General features: G+C 44.1%; 1 protein-coding gene across 2 annotated transcripts; it reads left to right on the forward strand.

Moving 5' to 3' along the window:
- The first annotated feature begins 3,759 nt into the window (after positions 1–3,759).
- Positions 3,760–20,065, forward strand: CDK1 (cyclin dependent kinase 1). 2 transcript variants are annotated; one of them, XM_053304319.1, is made up of 9 exons: positions 3,760–3,943; positions 4,331–4,474; positions 6,123–6,180; positions 6,487–6,643; positions 8,658–8,781; positions 11,458–11,628; positions 13,933–14,096; positions 15,175–15,316; positions 19,701–20,065. In XM_053304319.1, exons 3-9 carry the CDS (start codon positions 6,144–6,146, stop codon positions 19,815–19,817), a joined length of 912 nt encoding a protein of 303 aa, XP_053160294.1. In that variant the 5' UTR covers positions 3,760–3,943; positions 4,331–4,474; positions 6,123–6,143; the 3' UTR covers positions 19,818–20,065. The 2 variants fall into 2 exon arrangements, with proteins under 2 accessions (XP_053160294.1, XP_053160293.1); XM_053304318.1 differs by lacking the exon at positions 4,331–4,474 and having other exon boundaries at positions 3,761–3,943.
- The last annotated feature ends 1,299 nt before the right edge of the window (positions 20,066–21,364 follow it).

Here is a 21,364-nt window from a genome sequence, read left to right on the forward strand (position 1 = left end):
TGCCCTCAACTCTTGCTGTAGGCTACCAGCGGCATCTGGTGGGACACTGTGTGAAGCAGGATGCTGGACTAGATGGGCCTTGGGCCCGATCCAGCAGGGCTGTTCTTATGTGTGACACCCATTCATATTGGAGAGAGCAGCACAAGTTTGGTTTTAAGCCAGGGATTTGACCTTGATTCCATAACATTTTCTGCACACATCCAGTATGTGCTCTTCATCTTGTGTGTCACCATAAATGAGACTGGTGGAGTGAAACTGACAGATGTTAACTTTCAATCACAGCAGGCCTAGCTGTGTAGGGATGTGCACGGAACTGTGGCGGGGCGGGATGACTTCCTTGAGAGGAATAAGGACAATGACTGACATCCACACTAATGAACCACCAGTGCTATGGGAGAAGCACTGGTGCTTCTGAGGAGTTCAGCTGTCACCTCTACTGCTCATGCAGTGGGCATGTGTGCAAATTTTGGCAACCACCCACTTCCTCTGGAAGTGCTCTGTGCTACCCAAGAATATGTCCCTGAGGGTTGTGCCACATTTTTATGTGGAACAGAATTAATCAAGTTAATCGAATTCACATACACCCCACCCCATGCAAGCAGCAGTGTAGAACTTAGTCTACTGACTAGAACTCTAGTCTAGAACTTTTTAGAAGCACTGGTGCTACACCAATGCTTCCTCGGTCAGCCACTGTTTTCTTTTATAATAGAGGTTTGGGGGCAGTAGACATGCAGAACACCACCACCACCCACAAGTTTCCCCCTCATTTTACTGAACTTCTCCCTGTAAACCTAATAAGCTATCTCCCTCCAAAAAAAAATTGTTGAGGAGTTGCTCTTCAAGCTTTCCCTCTATCTATACCCCTGTTTGGAAGTGGGACAACTGCTCATTATCCAGTGTTTGCATGATGTGATGCCCTCTAGTGATTAGACAGCTTCACGGAGGACACCATTGTCTATCATTCTCTGCTACCTATGATAGTTACAACTGGAACCTCTGGATCTGGAGACAGTATACCTCTAAAAACTGGCCAGATGTTGGAGACAAAAGTTCTGCACATGTGCTTGGGATTTCCTGCTCCCCTTTCCACCACAGCACCTCACAAAAAGCTGCTCCAGAGGGTCAGAAGAGTTTCCAGCTGTTGAGTTTCTGCCAGAAATTCAGGGTAGTTGGGGAGCAGTGCCAACTATCCGCAGAACCTCACCTTGCTCCTCTGCAATGCCATATAGGTCTGAAATAAATCAGAAATTATCCATGATTTGATTGTGCATGAGGGGACCAATCTGGTGCGCATTCCAGAGACCTGGTTGGGAGAGGTTAGTGAGCCAGTTTGGTCCTTAAGACAGTGGTGCACATGCTGATAACCTCCAGGCTTGACTACTGCAATGCATTCTACATGGGGCTGCCTTTGTTCATAGTCTGGAAACTGCAATTGGTGCAGAATGCTGCTGCCAGAGTCTCAGGACGTCCTGAAGAAACCATAATACTCCGGATTTAAAAGAACTACACTGCCTACCTATAGGTTTCCAGGCAAAACACAAAGTGTTGGTACCTATAAAGCCCTTAATGGCTTGGGCCCAGGGTATTTAAGAGAACACCTTCTACGTTATGAAACTCACTGCCTATTAAGATCTTCAGGGGAGATTCGTCTGAGGGTGCCACTGGCTTGTCTGGTGATGACTGAGAGGTGAGCCTTCCCTGCAGTTTCCGAAGAGCTGTGTAACACACATCCTGCTGCTCCATCCCTGTTGGCTTTTAGGAAACAAATAAAGACACATCTCTTCAGTCAAGCTTTTTAGCTATCTGGTAGTTTTAATGGGTATTCTAATTTGATCTTTTTATATATTTTAACATCACTGCAACCCAGTATGCACACAATATAACGCCTTGGCACGTTATTGTCAATCAATGTCACCCTCACAAATTTCCAACTTTTGCACATTTTCAGCATTTAGAAATTTTGTGCAAATTTGCAAGAAAACAAACTACTTGCAAACAAAATTTGCAAGTAGCAACAAACATGCTATTGTGGATGTGTGTTTCACGCTGCAGGTCAATTTGTTTTCCCCACCCCTTAGTATGCATGATGCTCCATACCACAGGCTGGAGCATGTTTAAAGTGTTTACTTACCATGAAAATATCCCCCTCCCTCAATACACAGCAAAATAAATAATAATAATAAATACAGTCCTGTGATTTTTTGCATGTACTTTAAAGAGATTGTATCCTCACAACATCTGCAACTCAAAATGCAGTCTTTAGATGTTTGAGTTACACAGAATTATTCCTCACACTGGTTGTGTGGAAAAAGCATTTTTCTGGCCAAGTAGTAGTGGTGTGCCTGGCATGTGTCCCATTGTTCATAGGCTACCTACAATCTTGAAATGGGGAGAGGAAGTTGAACAACCATTTACAGGTTCCATGAGGTGACACAAAGGAATTCTGGGACAATACGGTAAATGAAAAATTATTCCTGTGGGTACAAACTGCATAAAGACTGCAGTAGAGATTGTGTGACACACAGTCTGAACATCTTGTAAAAGTTGAACACCACCACTAGCGAAAAGTACCTAAAAACTAACGTTTGAACATGCAGTGCAGCCTGACAGATAATGGAAAAGCCTATAGGAGAAATAGGAGGGATCTGCAGTTGATTCCTACATAGGAGGAGAAACCAGACATAGCTGCAGAAACAGCAACCAGTAACAATCAGCATCATACAAACGATATGAACCGATGTGAACAAAGACAAAGCATAGCTGAAAGGCAGTCTACATTTCATAGATCCACAAGGCTAAGAAAACCAAACCAGAGACTAATAGAAAGATGTGACTAATTGTTCTGTTCAATGTTCTGTTCCTTTGTTTTTTCTTGGGGAAAAGATGTGAGGATGCTATTTCTTTAAGAGGGTTGGACTTGAAAGATGATTGCCAAATGATTGAGCAACCCCTCAGAGTTGAACTGGCAACAGTGCGGACCCAGTATTTCTCTCCATAGTCTCTTTAACTATGTAAATAAAAGTTTTGTTGCTTATTTCATCACTGAGAAACTGGAAGTTATTCATACCAGAATGTCACAGATGGCACAATAATTTCCATTATTACACTGACAAATAAGTGCTGTACACACTCGAAACCAGAGCATACAATGAGGAGATGGCAGACATTGAACCTTTCATGTAGAAGTCGAATTGCTACCTTTGTTCCGGCGGCTGCACAACATGCAGAAATTCCACTAGTGTAGTTCTCCCATCATTCATCTCGATGATGGGACAACAGTGGAAGCTGAATGTTCGCCTGCTGTGTAGCTACTGAAAGCATCGGAGACGGGCTGGGGGGAGGGAAAGATAGCTAAGTGAAACCCACAAGGTGGCCACTCTAGTGGGAAAGCTAAAACACAATATATTTGAGCAAAAATCTTCAGATCAGGGAGAACAAAATGTAAACACTCGACAAACACACGTCAAAATCAGATATCCATTCTATTCTATTATCCCCATGAAATTGCACCACATGCGAATGATGTTTGTTTCAAAATCACCCGCCCACGAATGAATTCATTGTCAAAAAAGGAAAGAAAGAAAAACAGCTAGCCGAGCCGTAGACGTAAGCAAGAGGAGCACGCTTTAACGGAGTTTCTATTCAGGTTTCTGCGCCCGGCCACACTAAAGCAACCAGACCGCTCTTCCACGGACCTTTGGCGCCTGCTCGCTGCCGTACACTGATTGGCCGTTTTGAAAACAACGGCGCGGCGCCATTGGTGCGTTAGAGGTGGCTTAGCGCGGTTAATTTGAATTCGTCTTCATTCGGCCTCTCACAGCAGGCTCTGGTCGTGGCGTCTGCTGCTCGCTAGTTCCTCCAAGTTGGGCTCTTGGTTTCCTGGGGTAGGGAGAAGGAAGGCTAGAGCGGAGTGGCTGGCCGGTCTGGGCTGAGCCCTGTGCGGGTAAGGGGGCTGCAAGGGGGAGAGGGTGAAGGATGGCGATGCTGTGCGTAGGACTGGCACCAGGGGCAGCCAGTGGTTCTGGTTTGGGGGAGGGGGTGGAGGTTCCTGGGGAAAGGCCCCCACTAGGAGGAAGCGGGGCTCAGCGTGCAGTTAGGAGCGAATCCATAGCCTGGGAGGAGTTCTAGTAACAAAACCATATACAGCTACGTGTTCTTAAAAAGGAGCTATTGCTCTTTTTAACTGGTTCCGTAGCCTATTATATATGGCTTAACAGTGGGGAGGGATTCAGTTGGAATTTCCCGAGCACTGCGTCCATTCTACTTGCTGCTACCCACTTTTTTGTAATGGCTTTTACTGTTAGGCTGCAATCTTATGTGCACTTAATAGGAATTATTTCTGAGTAATTGTGGATAGGAGGCGTCTGCTAATAGCTGTTCTGGATAGAAAGGAGATGACGACGACCCTTCCTCCCCCCCACCGGAAGTCTTGTATCTGATCAGGATTAAGAAGTGAAAAGAATTTTAGTGCTAGGTACATATGCCCCTAATCCTAACATTCGTTTTTCTTGATGGAGTGGGTATTCCACGTGGTTGTCCTAAATCTCAAATTGTACTCTTTGTGTATGGCCAGTCAGATGGCCATACAATACTGAGCCTATCTAGTTCAATTTTTTCAGTGGAAGTGTATATGTGAAGTTTTGGAACTAGGGGTTTGAAAATAATTCTGTAAAGCTTTTGATCAGAATTTTGGCCTTTCAGTGTGCTGCTTCTTTTAGCAAAAGTATTCTTGGTATGATGGTTCTGAAAGTGTGTGTGTGTACACACATGTCACTTGCTTTGTGTAAGGACAGACTGAAGAGAATAGCTTGCAGATAAATTTGGAAGGCCTCTTACTGTTCAAAGGAAAGCCTTCATACTAACAATAAAAGCAATATTATGAGATGTGAGAGTTTTTCTTGTGTATACAACTTGGACTGTGGAAACTAACCATGTGAAAGGCTCTTGTGCAATGGGAGTTATGGAATAGTACAGAAAGAATCAAACATTACTTATGAGATGATACTCTGTACATGAGCACTGAATTTCCTTTATTGGATATGGGGCGTCATATGGAACATCCAGCAAATGACTCTTTTGCCATTCAGATTGGAGGAAACAAGAAATATTTGATAGTGGAGATACCATACCATGCTGTCTATACACATGCCTGGTGTATCAGAATAGAGCACAGAAATGTGAATGTTCAACCTTAAATACCATTCTGTCTCTAGAAGTCTATGGCCTAAATGTGGCTCTCAATGGTCTGGCCAGAGTATGATTTTTTAAAATTTATTTTTACACTTATATTCTGCTTTTCCTCTGAGGAGCTCAGAGTTATTTCAGAGTACATGGTTATTTTTATCCTCACAACAACCCTGTGAGGTTGGTTAGGCTGAGAGATACAGGACTGGCTCAGAGTCACCCAGTGAGTTTCATGGTTGAATAGGGATTTAAACTCAGGTCTTCCCATTCCTAGTCCAACACTAACCACTACACTATGCTGGCTATATTGGCTGACAGCCAATTTGTTATTTGTGGTGTTCAGGATTTCTGTAGAGGTAGTTGGGCATGTGACTTAACATCTGAATGCCTTATTGCTCTGTAGTACTAACACATGCTTCCTGGGATGCAGTGTTCCCTCTAATAGGGGTTTCTAGATGTTGTTGACTACAACTCCCACAATCACCTTGTAAAAGTCACTGCAGCTGGGAATTCTGGCAATTTTAGTCAATAACATCTGGGAATCCCTGTTAGAGGGAACACTACTGGGATGATTTCTCCGCTTCTGCATCTTTCCCGAATAAAAGGAAAAATAAAGTCACCATTATAATACAAGTATGAATATTCAGTGCAAATCTTAATTTTGCCTTGCCTTTGTGCATTCCTAGCCTTTTCAACACAAATGAACTGCAATCAGTGATGCTAACTGAAACGAAAAGGAAAAATGATCTCTTGTTCATTCCTTAACATCAAGAGAGTAATGGAACAAAATTCCTTTCCCTTTAACTTGATTGTAGCTGGTTGGATTACAGTTTATGCAGGATACAAAGGCATGCCTGCCACTTGAAAACATACCCAAGTAGCCTGTATTCAGTATACACCTGTCATCTCACATGCTTACTCCTTTTGTTCTGTTTCAGGTCTAATCGTGTCGAGCAATAATGGACGACTACACAAAAATAGAGAAGATTGGTGAAGGTAGGTAATCCTGGTGTGACTTGGCGTCCAGCTTAAAACTATATACTGGGAACTTAGTTTCATTAATGGGGCTTTATCTAAACATTAGAATGTTTAGGATTACATTCTTAAGGAGCTTGTGATGTTCACAGATATCTGGGAAAGGGGATGTGCTCCCTGTCAACTTGCATCAAATATTGCTATTCCAAAGTCATGTTTCTTAAATTTCCATAATATTGCATCTCCTTCACTAGCTTAGTCTTAAATAGTGAAATCATACCTTGTGTGCTAAAAGAGAGACTAAAGCTGATTTCCCCCCCTCATTAGGAACTTATGGTGTTGTATATAAAGGCAAACACAAAGCTACCGGACAAGTGGTTGCCATGAAGAAGATCCGGTTAGAAAGCGATGAAGAAGGAGTTCCCAGCACTGCAATCAGAGAGGTTTCCTTATTAAAAGAGTTGCATCATCCTAATATAGTCTGGTATGTGTATGAGACTCTGGACTTCATTTCCAAATGTGTTCCCTCCTTTCCTTTTCCATTGAGTCTGCTAAACACTGCCTATAATACAAAAATAATTCTCTTACATTATGAAATAAGTTGGTGTGTAATGGTGGTGCTGTGTGTTAAAACAGCATAAGGGTTGGTCCCTTGTAATTTACCCTAGGATTGAAAAATAGGGACTCTTAAGGCAAATATCATCTTTCACGTGCATTCAGCTCCAGGGCATAGTCTGAGGACAAATGAAGTTGTCACCCTGTTGAAGCTAAGCATCTTAAGATTCAGACAGTGCCTGGATGGGTGACTACATGGGAATTCCATGTACGCTGTCCTGATTTACATGACAGAGGAAAGGTAGGATATAAAAGAAGGCAGCAATCATGTGCATATTGAGTTGGGACAAGTCAGGGAAGAGGCCGCTGCTACCGTCCTGTGCGCTACACTTCTGGTCTAATGTTTAGGAAGATTGTTTAATGTTCTGGTCTAATGTTTAGGAAGAACAGGCATCTACAAACCTGCTTGCTGGTGGCAGGTGTCCCCAGCCCTCTGGTGAGCAGGACACCCAGCACCAGGCAGACGCTTGCCAGAGGTCTTATTTCCACTGCCATTTTTGAGGCGGTAAGAAATGGGACTCCTTTCTGAGCAGTAGGAGAGAGCTCCCACTGCTTCTTACCTTCCCAATATCCCAGTGCAAATGACAAAGACCTTTTTCTTTCCTAGGACTTCTGCCTGTGCCGGAAAATGATTTGAGGAAAGAGAGGGGATTAATGATGACCACAAATGGCTGGCTTAGTGAGCTAAGCCTAAATTTGTGGATCCTTGAAGATGAAGATTCCCTATTAACACTTTCTATACTGCTTAGTACAGTTTGATGCTCACCACCTCTGTCTCATCAATGGAGGCCTAGTGTTTCCCTGTTGTAACTTATGGCAGTGGCAATGCTGAGGTTACCTGCCCAGCCAAGAAGGAAATGTGTTGCCATCTCCAGCATTCTGGCCAGTGACTGCCAAGGAACTGGGGTGGCTGGCAAGCACTTGGCACTTTAATTTCAGAGTGAATTAAATTAATCAATTTGCCTAACTTCCTAAACTATATATTCCCTGAATCAGTATGCATTCAAAAGCTAGTCGATTATAATATCCAGGTTAGAGCTGTTCAAAACCTCTGGTCAATGTAAGACATATGTCTCTCGCTACAAAAGATTTATCTCTCTTAAGTAAGAAGTTGTAAAATTAAATATTTTTATTTGACTGCTTATTCATGTAAGCATGCTAAACAAAATTACTTACTTGAAGACTCATTGCCAGAACTTTCCAGAAATAGGGATTTGTAGTACTGGGCAGAACAGTGTGTTTCAGTTTAAGTAAAAGTGAATGCTGTTTCTTTGAATACTTATAACCTGGAACAACAATAAATATGACACATCACGTATTCCTGCCCCTCATTTTTTACATAGAAAAACAGGCTTTAATGATTAGAGACCAGAAGACTACACATTTAATCAATTAAGTAGATCTGTGTAACATTTAGGAATCACTTTAAATTAAATTAGGTTTATTTTAAGGGATACTCATTCCCGACTTATTACAAAAATCTATCTTTAATCTTAAAAAAAAGAAAATAAAGATTCACCCAGACAACTTGCCCCTGCCTTCCAATCATGGAAGAAATCTTTTCACTCTCATTCAGTCAATATATTTATTATGGTTGTAGACCAGCAGAAATGGGTTCACAGTTACAGCATTTCTCTGCAGACAAATCAACAGAGGACAATGTGGGGATGAGACTTGTGAATGCATCAGTGCCAGAGTGAGGCTTGCGGGTACACTTTCACAACTCAGCATCAGTACAGCACCCTTGTTTTTCTTTAGTGTCTGAAGAGGGCTAATGTGATTGTCCAGTAGGGTGAAGAAGCCTTGATGCTTTATACAACAAACCCAGCTTGTAGGTTTAATGAATCTCAGCTATTTACCTCTTTTAACAATTTTTTCTTCAGTCTCCAGGATGTGCTGATGCAAGATTCAAGGCTTTACCTTATCTTTGAATTTCTTTCTATGGATCTCAAGAAATACCTGGATTCAATCCCATCTGGACAGTATTTAGACCATATGCTTGTTAAGGTAAGACAGTATTGTAAATGGATGGTTTTCAAACTATCTGCTCATGTGAGAACATTACCACATTGTTTTGTTTACCAAAGAACACCATGTGTCACAGAGGCTTGTCCAGTGATAGATCAATAGATAGATATACTTTATTACAGTCATTGACCCAACAGATTTGTGCAGTGAATTCTAGGGCACATATGAAGGCAGTGATTCCAAACCTGGGTTCCTCCAGATGTTGCTGAACGACAACTCCCATCATTCTCAGCTACAATTTATTGCTAAGGCATGCAGAGCATTGGATGGGTTTGGCCTTGCTATTTCCCTGTGGAAAGTGATGGCGTGTCCTAGAAAGCATCTAACACCCTTTCATATTGTATGAGAAGACCATTATGAATGAATGCTTTATTACAGTCTTTGACCCAACAACACAGAACGTAGTACAAATACATAATGCCAGAATCTTCATAGTACTATTAAGTGTAACTTAAACAATCTTGGACCTAACCTTACATGCAGCTGCACAGAATTCTGCCACACACAGTGTTATGGGTGGATAGCAATCGGCTGAAAGAAAAGAGGTGTATTGATCTGTTCTATAAGGCATACCGTATTTTATGGACTATAAGACTCACTTTTTTCCTCAAAAAATATCCGTCAAAATTCAGGAGCGTCTTATATGTTTTAACCGTTTAATATGTTAAAACTCTGAAAAACTGGATTAAAATTAAGATGCGTCTTATAGTCCGTAAAATACGGTAATTAATAAGAGAGGGAGAAGACCAGTAATGAGGCCATTTGCCTTCTGGATGAACTTCTCCACGATTAATAATCTCATTGAGGAATCCTTGGTATGTCTTTGAGATCTTCAGAGATTCTTTGAAACAGTGTCTAAAAACTATAAGGGTTCCATAGCCAAAGCCTGACAGCATAATCCTACATGCTACTATACCACAACAGTCGAGCATAAGAGCAATGCAATGGGACTCTAGTAGTATCCAGGTACTTGCAAAGCATGACCAAAGCCATTCCTGAGGATTCTCATGGCACGGGGGCAGTGTCCCCTCTAAAGTGTGCACACATGCTCACAAGTTTTTTGATGTCTGCTCAGTTAATTTTAGATCCCGCTCAGGTTGAATCAGGAATGCCCATTCTGAATGCAGGTGCGCGCACACTGCCTTGATACTGCCGCTCGGAACAAATTCATTTTGCACACAAATGAAAAAAAAGAGAGAGAGAACAGAACACTGCACAGGGGGTTGTATGGCAATATCTGATGGTTATTCCCCGTGCACCTTTCCTGTACTGTTGTGTAGGTAAAAGGGGCAGTATCAGGGTTTTTTATGTCTTTTGATGCAGTGGGATATTGGCTTCTATATTGCTTACTGAATTTCAGACCTGATATTGCTTAGATCAGAAAGATCGGAGAGGAGAGCTGGTCTTGTGGTAGCAAGCATGACTTGTCCCCTTAACTAAGCAGAGTCCACCCTGGTTGCTTTTGAAAGGGAGACTAGAAGTGTGAGCACTGGAAGGTATTCCCCTTAGGGGGTGGAGCCACTCTGGGAAGAGCAGAAGATTCCAAGTTCCCTCCCTGGCTTCTCCAAGAAGCTGCTACCAGTCTGGATAGACAATACTGAGTGAGATGGACCAATGGTCTGACTCAGTATATGGCAATTTCCTATGTTCCTAATACAAAGCATCTCATTTTCTCACCATCTTGGGAATAAAATTCTCCCAGTATCTGAAAGTACCCAGTGTGGTAGCATTGCTGATGCTGAAGCTAAGAGGATATGCATCTAATCAGGGCCTCCAGTTGTCTTCTGCTAATACAGTGCCTCTGATATACTTGATGCTTTTGAGTTCTGTATTGAACCAAAACAAAAACAAAAACCCAAACATATTCCTGCTCCAATTTAGTTTTTAATGGGAGCAGGAAGAGATTAGGGTGTCCAGGCCTGGGAGCGCTTATACAGACCAATGCTGGCCTGAGAGCCTGTTGGGGCACCACTCTCACCTTCCTAGGACTTTCTTGAAGATCTGTCCCAAGGAGAGTGTAGAAGAAGAGAGCTCGAGTCACAAGGCTAGTATCGGCTCCTGAATGAAGGCCTGAGACAACTCACTCTTGAAATCTTTGTGTGTTTAAACCGAAGTCACCTTGAATGCCAAGGCAGTATATCAGTGGAGTCAACTAATGGCAAGGGATAGATGTGAGAAAGTGCAGTAACTCTGATGAGGATTAGGAAGTTAAGCCAAAGTCATAACGGAGAAGGTGGGTTTTGAGAAAGGGTTTGAGGAAAGGGAGGGAGGAGGCACCATGTAGCCTTTTTGAGAGGCAACTAGGAGCCCCCTGTAAGCTGTTATGGGACAGAATTGAAATACTAGCCCAGTTCAAGTGGGGATGCTTTACCCATGTATGGTGTCCCCAAGAACTCGCAGAAGCTTTCTCTCTCCCACCCCACCCCACCCCCTGCTGTCATGGAAAGATAAACACTCTAATGCTGGCCCCCACTTATAATGCCTAAACAGGGCTACTGAATACATTGTAATGGATACACTAGGCTCATCTGTCCCAGCTTGCCTTGATAATCCGGACAGGTTGGATGTGAAGTGTCTCCTCAGATGCCTTCTGTGTTGCTTAATGTGTTTCCAAGCATTCTGTAGCTGCATGGTTTTGATATGTCGCCCTTTCAGAGTTACTTGTACCAAATTTTGCAAGGTATCGTCTTCTGTCATTCAAGAAGAGTTTTGCACCGAGACTTGAAACCTCAGAACTTGCTAATCGACGACAATGGAGTAATTAAGCTGGCTGACTTTGGGTTGGCCCGAGCTTTTGGCATCCCTGTGCGTGTCTACACACATGAGGTAAGGGAAATCCAGTGACAGTTCTGTAGCAAGGTTACTGCTAAGTGCTCAAGGGGCCAAGTAAATGGGTTTAATCTGTTAAATTACATCCTATAGTGCTCCTCTTCAAGGAATGGCCACAGCTGTCTTATCAGCCAAAGCTGATAGAAAGCACTCCTGGCCATGGCCTCCACCTGAGATACCAGGGTGAGGCCTGGGTCCAGAAGTACTCCTAAGCTGTGCACCTGCTCCTTCTGGGGGAATTGTAACCCCATCCAGCACAAGAAGATCTAACTCATCCCTCAGATACTGAGCCCCTTAGAGAATGGAAGCAACGATTGCTCACCATTGTGTGCTCAGAGCTGCCTCCTGTTGCCAGCAAGCATAATGTTTTACTTTTAACGTTTTACAATAAGGCATAATGTTTTACTTTTTAAACTTGTAAACTGCCCAGAGACGTAAGTTTTGGGCGGTATAAAAATATGTTAAATAAATAACCTCTTAGCTGGCGCTCAAGCCATGTGATCATATCCCTCTCTCATGGGTGCTGCACAGCATGTCAGCCAGTATTTCAAATGTGACTGTGCCATAGATCTGTATAACAGCATTATTCACGATCTCACAGCTAGAGGGGAATAGTGGATAATATTGTGCTCAGTTTCTGGTCTGAGTCCAAACTCTTACTTGGCCACGGAGCACACTGCATGGCCATAGACTAGGCATGATGTCTAGGCCATTTTATATGGTTATGATGGGATGAGCTCCTGGAAGGAAGTACAGAAATCGTATTGTTGACTAGTATGGGTTTGAGACAGCCTTGATTGGCCTGATGGATGACCTTTACTGGGGAATCAACAGAAGGAGAATGACTCTGCTGATTCTTTTGGATCTCTTGGCAGTGTTCGATATCATCGACCATTGTATCCTTCTGGATCACCTGGGGGAGTTTGGAATAGGAAGCACTGCTTTGCAGTGGTTCTGCTCCTACCTCATGGGTAGATTCCAGATGGTGAAGCTTGGTGACAGTTGCTCCTCAAAATGGGAGCTGTTATATGGAGTCCCTCAGGGCTCCATTCTATCACCAGTGCTTTTTAATATCTACATTAAACTGCTGGGTGAGGTCATCAGAAGATTTGGTGCTGGGTGTTATCGGTATGCTGATGACGCCCAAATCTACTTCTCCTTTTCATTTTCATCATCAGGAAATGGCATTCATTCCCTAAATGCTTGCATACATGCAGTAATGGGCTGGATGAGGGATAATAAATTGAAAGTGAATCCAAGCAAGACGGAGGTGCTCATTGTAGGGGCTCAGAATCTGAGGGATGAGTTAGATCTTCTTGCGCTGGATGGGGTTACAATTCCCCCAGAAGGAGCAGGTGCACAGCTTGGGAGTACTTCTGGACCCAGCCCTCACCATGGTATTTCAGGTGGAGGCCATGACCAGGAGTGCTTTCTATCAGCTTCGGCAGCTGCAGCCATTCCTTGAAGAGGATGACCTCAAAACAGTGATGCATCAGCTGGTAACCTCCAGGGTTGACTACTGCAATGCTCTCTATGTGGGGCTGCCTTTGTACGTAGTCCGGAAACGCAGCAGCCAGATTGGTCTCTGGGGCAACTCAGAGAAACCATATTTTGCCCGTTTTGAGACGACTGCACTGGCTGCCGATATATTTCTGGGCAAAATACAAAGTGCTGGTTATTACCTTTTAAAATGGTCTGAGTTACCTTAAGAGTGCCTTCTTCGGTGCAATCCCCACCACACATTAAGGTCATCTGAAGAGGTCCGTGTTGAGTTGCCACCAGCACATCTGGTGGTGACTTGGAGGCGGGCCTTCTCTGGCGGCTTCTGGGCTGTGCAATGCACTCCTGGCAGAAATCCACAATCTGAGTTCATTATTGGCCTTCTGGAGAGCCCTTAAGACACATCTGTTTGGCCTGGCCTTCCAGGGTTTTAAAAACTTTTAATAATGGTTTTATGTTTTTGCAGTTTTTGATCTTAATTGATTTTAGTGTGTTTAATGTAAACCGCCCTGAGCCACTTTTGGAAGGGCGGTATAGAAATCAAATAAATAAATAATTAAAATTGTACTGATCTTGCAGGACAAGAGCTTTCAAGCTGTATTATCTAAAAGCAGGTGAATTACAAATTTACAGATTGGTGCACTGATTCCAGAAATATAGCATGGTGGATATTTGAAGTTGAATGAATCCTATTATTTCATGCACATGCTCAAAAATGTGCTAGCATGTTTCTACTGCCAATGTAGGTTTACTAGCCTTAAAAAAAAACACACATCTTCAAATAAACCATTCTTGTTCTAGGTAGTCACTTTGTGGTACAGGTCACCAGAAGTGCTGCTAGGCTCTGCACGTTATTCCACACCTGTAGATATATGGAGCATAGGCACAATATTTGCTGAAATGGCCACTAAGAAACCACTCTTCCACGGGGACTCGGAAATCGACCAGCTTTTCAGAATCTTCAGGTATCTGCCTTAGGGTGGGAAAGATCTGTGTCTGATGTGTAACACACTGTGTGCACTTGACGAATAACTTTAGAGCTGCTTTTGTGAAAGCAATTGTTTCTTTTTCTGAGTTTGAGCTTGCATGAGCTATTAAAACAGATTTCTGTAACTACTTACTAATATTCTGAAAAAGAATTGAGGGTGACCTCTGTATGCGGGGGTGGTGAGAGCCAATTGTAAACCATTGAACAAATTCTTGTGATTCTATACAGGTTTGCTTGGAAGTAGGTTTCACTGAGTTCAGTGGGAGTTGCTTTCTGGTAACTATGTTTAAGACAGCAGCCTCTTCTTGTGAGCTGCTTCTTATTCTAAATGCATAGGATCTTGTGAATAGATCTTGGAGTGTTTAGATAACATCACTGTTCCCTCTAAGAAGGATTCCCAGATGTTCTTGACTACAACTCCCATAATCCCCAGCTGTAGTGGCTTTTGCTTGGGGATTATGGGAGTTGTAGTCAACATCTGGGAATCCCTCTTGGAGGGAATACTGGATAATATTATGGTTGGGCTGGGATGTTGCAATAATATTTGTCAAAACTGCTGTAGCAACTGCTGCTGTAGTCTGACACAGTGTACTGTACATTTGGACAGTATTACTTCAGGCTGTATATGTGTGTGTGTCATATGTTTAACCTGTGTGTAGATCTGTTTTACTAACATAATGTGCAGATGCAGTTGTATGTATCAGTAAGATTGTGATTTCAGTCTTTAGACCAGGGCTGCACAACTTCAGCCCTCCAGCTCTTGTACTACAGCTCCCATCATCCTTGACTATTGGCCACCATGGCTGTGGATGATGGGAATTGTAGTCCAACAAGGGCTGAAGTGCAGCCCTGCTTTAGAAGCTGCAAGTTTCAGCATACAGCTGCATAACTGATATCTGGGGTACTGTGCCTACTAATGGACTCTTAAGCATTATCGTAATAACATTCTGATGGGGAATTTTAGATGTGTAGGGCAGAATGCATTCACACACACACCTCGCAGACCACTTGCAACTCCTGGTTTTCTTTTTTGTGTGTTTTCCCATCCGCTGTAGAGCTTTGGGAACGCCCAACAATGATGTGTGGCCTGAAGTAGAATCCTTACAAGATTACAAAAACACTTTCCCCAAGTGGAAACCATGCAGCCTAGCCTCGCAAGTGAAAAACCTGGATGAGGATGGTCTAGACCTGCTTTCTGTAAGTAAACATTTCCCTCCTATAAAACTGCTTATCCACATAGATCAGGGCTCAACAAGCCCTAGGCACCATCTTGTAGTTGTACCTAGAAATTGAACTAGGATTTTCCGATTCCATCCTGTGGGCCAGAACATGCTCCCCGCCCCCCCGGGCCGCCGCTGTTCTACTGCCCTCCTTGACCCTTTCAGCGTGGTCCTTCTGGGCATGCCTTCCTCCTCCTGTGCCACTATGTAGGCAACTTGGCCCCTTTGTTTTTCTGCATGGAGCAATATTGCAAGAAGATGCTGGGTTCTGAGAGTGACAGGTGCTCCATGATGTAAGCAAGGAGGACCCAGGGCTGGAGGGGATGGCAGCAGGCATGGATTGTGGCAGGTTTGGAGCTGGAGGACTGCATGTACTTGTTGGCCAAAAGGGAGCAAGGAGGCCTACTGTGCAGATAGCTGGGTTTGCTGCTGCACAGAACAGGAAATTATGGGCTCGCGCACGCTCTCTCTCTCCCCCCCCCCCTCCCCGCTTTCTTTTTCTCCTGGGACACACTCTGACAACATCCACAGCTCCCACTGTTGTGACTCTGCACACTGTGACCCGGTGGTGGTGCTAAAGAAGCAACATTGCATTGTGCTATTTAGCATATCATTCATTCTGGTGGTGGTTTCTTGTGTGTTTCTGTCACACATTTCTCTTTACTGTACAGGAGAACCCTAGTTAATCGCTGACTTGGTATCCACAGTTTCATGTATCCGCAGTTGGGTAATTGACATCTGACCTTGGTATACAAAGGGGGGAAATGACTGAAAAAAGAGGTTAACCACTTTAGAGGTCATTTCTAGCCCCCATTTTGAGACTGGAAGCTTCAAAATTGCTCCATTAAATTTTTTTTGGGAGAAAAACCTATGATTTGGGGCAGAGGAGGTGGCAGGAAGGAAGGAGGGGGGAGTTTCTTACGCAAGCTATTTTTTGGCCTCTGCTTATTGAAGTGAAGACAGAAAGCTGTGAACACATTCCCATGGGTAGAAGATGCCCTCTTCCCACCTTTCTTAGGTGGCTATATTTTTAGCCTTTTGAGGGGGGCATTCTTAAGTAATGATATGCATTTATAGAACTTGAGTTCCTATGTTATGAGGAGAACCTGTTTCTCTCCCCCACCCCACCCCCTGTGAGTATGTTGGCATTAGCCCCCCCTGACTAGAATATTCAGAGGTAGACACCTGATTTTTGGCAGATCTTGGTCAGCTGTCCCTCTGGCTCTTGTAATTAGATGCAAAGAAAGGTCTCAAGGTTTGACACTGATGCAGTGTTGCTCCAGCAAGCTGAATACTGGAGAAGTCCTTTGGCTACTGGAAAACAAGACTGTGATATACTCGGGTTGCATATGACTTGTCTTGGCAACAAGGATAAAGGAGACTTTTAAAATTAATTTAGTATATTAAATAAATATATAAGGCAAACATTGTTACACATGGAATCGCTATTCATGTATCTGCTGGGGTCAAATTGACACCCGACCGCCTTATCTGTGGATATAAAAGTGTTAAAACCCGTGTACCTGTGGGTTCTATAATTAATTCTTCTGGAAATGACTGTGGAGGTCATTTCTGGCTGCCATTTTGTTTGCGGGAGCCATTTTGTGGCTCATTTCGGCACAAAAAAGAGAGAAATCCATGACTTTTGGGGGGCATTGCTGGAAGCCAGGAGAATTGCGGAGCACGGTAGGGCACTTAATTGCCTGTTTTTGTGACTTGGGGGCAATTTTGGGGTTTTTTAAAGTCTGGGCATCTACCCCCCACAATCTCATAGACTCAATGACTCTTTATCCAGTTTTGTCACCTGCTGTAATCTGTGGGAACGGAACCCCTGTATAGGGGTGTGCACGGATCGGTTCGGAGGCCATTCTACTGGCCTCCAAACCGGTCTGGAGAAGGGGTGGTTTTGGTTCGGGAGGGTTAGGGTGGGGGGTTCCATTAAGGGCGGGGGGGGGCTTTACTTATCCCTCCTGCCCTTTGCTGCTTTGGCACCGTAAATATTGCAAGAAATCGGGGCGGCAGGATCCCTCGCCGCCCGCTTCTATTACTAATTATGGCTCTGCTCCGCCTCATTTTAAAAATCGGGGAGCAGCAGGGTGCTTCCCTGCCGCCCCCTCAAAGCCCCCTGCTGCTGCTGAAGCCCACTTAAATCTCGCCCGGACCGGAGGAGAAACCGCGCTTGGGCGGGCGGCAGCGAGACGTCCGTCCGCCCGCCCGCTCCCTGCCTTGCCAAGTGCGAAGTGCAGGGAGCCTTCTGCGCACACGCGAAGAAGGCTTCCTAGTTCCTTCTTTGCGCGTGCGCAGAAGGCTCCCTGCACTTCGCACTCGGCAAGGCAGGGGGCGGGCGGACGTCTCGCTGCTGCCCGCCCGAGCGCGGTTTCTCCTCCGGTCCAGGCGAGATTTAAGTGGGCTTCAGTGGCAGCAGGGGGCTCCGAGGGGGCGGCAGGGAAGCACCCTGCTGCCCCCCGATTTTTAAAATGAGGAGGAGCAGAGCCATAATTAGTAATAGAAGCGGGCGGCGAGGGATCCTGCCGCCCGGATTTTTTGCAATATTTACGGCGCCAAAGCAGCAAAGGGCGGGAGGGGTAAGTAAAGCCCCCCCCCGCCCTTAATGGAACCCCCCACCCCAGCTCCGAACCGCAGCTCCGCGGTCCAGTGCACACCACTACCCCTGTAGATAATGAGGTCCACCTGTTCTGCCCCAAATGCATGTCTCTAGGCAGTTTACAACAAACATAAGACAAATTGAAACAGTTTAAAACCACAATTGAAGGTTTTTTTTTTTTTTTTAAACTTGACTGAATAAATACTACTTTATCTCCCTGCCCCAAACTTCTGGCCTAGTGTCAAATCTTTTGGAAAGCGAGGATAGGATGCTGAACTCGGTCAGATTGCAGCAGGGCTATAATATTAAACATTTTTTATACAGGTGCCCCTCATTTGTGAGGGTTCCATTCCAGCATACAACCATGGACAACGAAATGAGACCTTGAGTCTATAGGAATTGGTGTTGGGTTTCTTGAGCCTAAAAAAGCAGAAATTATGGGAATAAAGCATAGTACCTTGCTCTACAGAAAGTCACCCCCAACCTCAAATTCTCAATTTGAGATCCCCCCAAAAAATGGGGGGGGGGTTAGAGAACCACAAAATGGCTCTGTGCTGCAAAATGGTTTCCAGAAACGACATCTGAAGTCATTTCCAGCCACCAAGGAACTGCAGATAGACGAATCTTGCCTATTTTGTTAACTGCAAATAATGAGGTCAGGTCTGTATTGCCTGACTGCAGGTGTAGGTCCTGGGACTGTAGATAATGGGGGCTACCTGTATACTGCTTTTCAACAAGAAAGTTCTCAAAGCAGTTTACATAGTAAAAGGTATGTGACCTCAAAAGGGCAGGGCTCATTGTCCTGGGGCGGGGTGGAATCACACAAAGGACACACCAGCAACAGTTGCTGGAGAGACAAGATTAGGGATGTGCACAAAACCGGTTTGCCTGGTTCGAATTCGAACCAGGAGGGGGTGGTTCGGTTTTGGTTTTGCTTGAATCTCCCCCTGGTTCGGTTTGAATTTGAACCGGTTCAGACATCCAAAAATGGGTAGGGTGGTAGCTGGCACCCAGGGGTACCTGCCACCCAAACCCTAATTCTGATAGCTTCCTTGCCCACCTTGGGAACTATCACCCACCACACTCCACTCTAGGACACCCCTTTCTCCTCGACGTGAAGCTATACATTTGCTGTAATACTAATTATTCCCTATGAGGAATTCAAAAATACTTTAAAAATTCACCAATAATCAGAGGAGTGTCCTATTGCCATGGGGTTTTGTGGGTGGTAGGCACCCCTATATGTCTACCACCCACCCCACTTTTGTGCCCCTAGGTGCTCCACAATAGGGGATATGGGCTGGTTCGGGTCCCATTATACTCTATGAGAAAAATAATTAAAAATATTTCAAATATTCATAAAAAATTGTACGAGTATCCGATTGCTTTGGGATTTGAGTGGTAGATAGCCACGGGTGCCAGCTACCACCCCACCCACATTTGGAGGTCCGAACCAGTTCGAATCGAACCACCCCCTGGTTCGGTTCGAATTTGAACCTGCAGCTCGAACCTGATGGCTGGTTCGGTTCGAATCACCCCGGTTCGCACATCCCTAGACATGATGCTGTGCATTTCATACACTGTACACCCCCTTTCATGCCATCTCTCTAGTTTGAAATCCAATTTACTATGCAGAATGAGTGCTAATGGAGAACATCGTAAACAAGGGACATGTTGTTCTTAGGATCCTGATCTCTCTCAGCTTGCTAACTTAGCGGATGTCTAATTTGTAATTTGCCTTTATTTCACCTTGCAGAAAATGTTAATTTATGATCCTGCAAAGAGAATTTCTGGCCGGGTGGCTTTGAATCATCCATACTTTGACGATTTGGACAAATCCAAACTTCCAGCCAGTCGGATCAAGAAATGCTAACTGCCCTAAAACCACCTGACGGTGGCTGGAGCAAAAATACCAAATCTGTGGTATTTTTACTATAAAAACTTCTCTAACTTCTGTTTTATATGTATGTATGTGTGTGTCTTGTCCTGTTCAAAAACTGTAGCCTTACTAAGTGTGCTCTGGTTTAAGTCATCTTCAAATGTAAATATTAGCTTATTTGCTACCCAATTAAATTGTAAACTGTTGAGTCCAATATTATATAAATAAAAACTTTAACTCTAGCATAGGAGTAGAGAAGGTCTCTGTTTCCTTTCAAAGATGCTGAAGAACTTTTCATACCTGTTGAAACTAAAAGAATGGGAAATATGGCCTCCATTGATTAAGTGTCATCAAGTCTTGTCGACTCCTAGCAACCAGATAGATAGATTCTCTCCAGGATGATCTGTCTTCAGCTTGGCCTTTAAGGTCTCTCTGTGGTTCATTCATTGTTGTCGGCCGCCATTAGCATAATGTATCTACATGTCAATTTGATCTCCCCATATAAATGGGACGAAGTGGATATGTTTGATTCTCAAAAGCTAGAGTTGTCAGGAGCAGGTTTAGTCCCCACTCTAATGATGTCATTGAGCTGTGCCTATCGGCCGCAGTAGCCAACATTTGCCAAAGCTGTGCAGCCCTGCCCTTGAGCTTACCCCCACTGTGTTACCTTCTCTCAAAGCAGTGAGTTCCAACCATTTAAATGGAATGCAAGTGTTATACTTGGGGACATTGTTGAAGGGAGAGGCCCACCTGCCTCCTGCACCTCCTCAATCCTCTCGTCACTGACATGTAGCAACTCCAGGATTTCAGCAGGGCTTTCTCATACTACTACTTATATATAGCTTTTTCCATGAAAAGCTTCTCAATGCAATTTACATTGGAAGAGAATAATATGATGTTTCCCTAGCCCCAAAGAGCTCACAGCATAAAAAGAAACACACGATAGACCCCAGCCTCTGAAGGAATGCTGTACTGGGACCAAAGAGGGCCTTTTGTTCTCCTTGTGCCAAAGATAAGAGAATCACCACTTTGAAAGGTGTCTCTTTACCTAATTGGCAGGGGTGGTGCCATGGAGATGCCAGGATTTGAACCTGGGACTGGCAGAAAACCTGAAAGCAGGTACTCTACTGCTGAGCTATGGCCCTTCCCCAACAGATCTCTTGGGCAGGGGTGTGTATACCCACATGAATGCCTTTATGCCATGTTTCTACATGCAGATGCAATGCATCCTCCATTCTCGAATCCCTGTAATATTCAAGACTTTAATAGACACCCACTCACTCTTCTTGACATAGTAAGTATTTTGCTATCAGCAAATGTAAATTTGCTCTTATGGGGAAGGATGTTGCTGCCATTGGCTGCATCTGCTTGTTTTCAACATAGTTTTGCTCGGTTCCCCCACCCCTTTTACACTCACAGCAGCTTCCCACTCGTGATGCCGCTAGGCAAGACTGAATAAGTGAAGAGTAAATCTTTGAAAAATGAAGTGTTGACAGCAGAATGTCAATTGCATCAGAAAGCTATTTGAGTAGCTAGAACTT

This window comes from Hemicordylus capensis, chromosome 3 (assembly GCF_027244095.1).
Source record: "Hemicordylus capensis ecotype Gifberg chromosome 3, rHemCap1.1.pri, whole genome shotgun sequence".
NCBI classification, from domain to species: Eukaryota; Metazoa; Chordata; class Lepidosauria; order Squamata; family Cordylidae; genus Hemicordylus; species Hemicordylus capensis.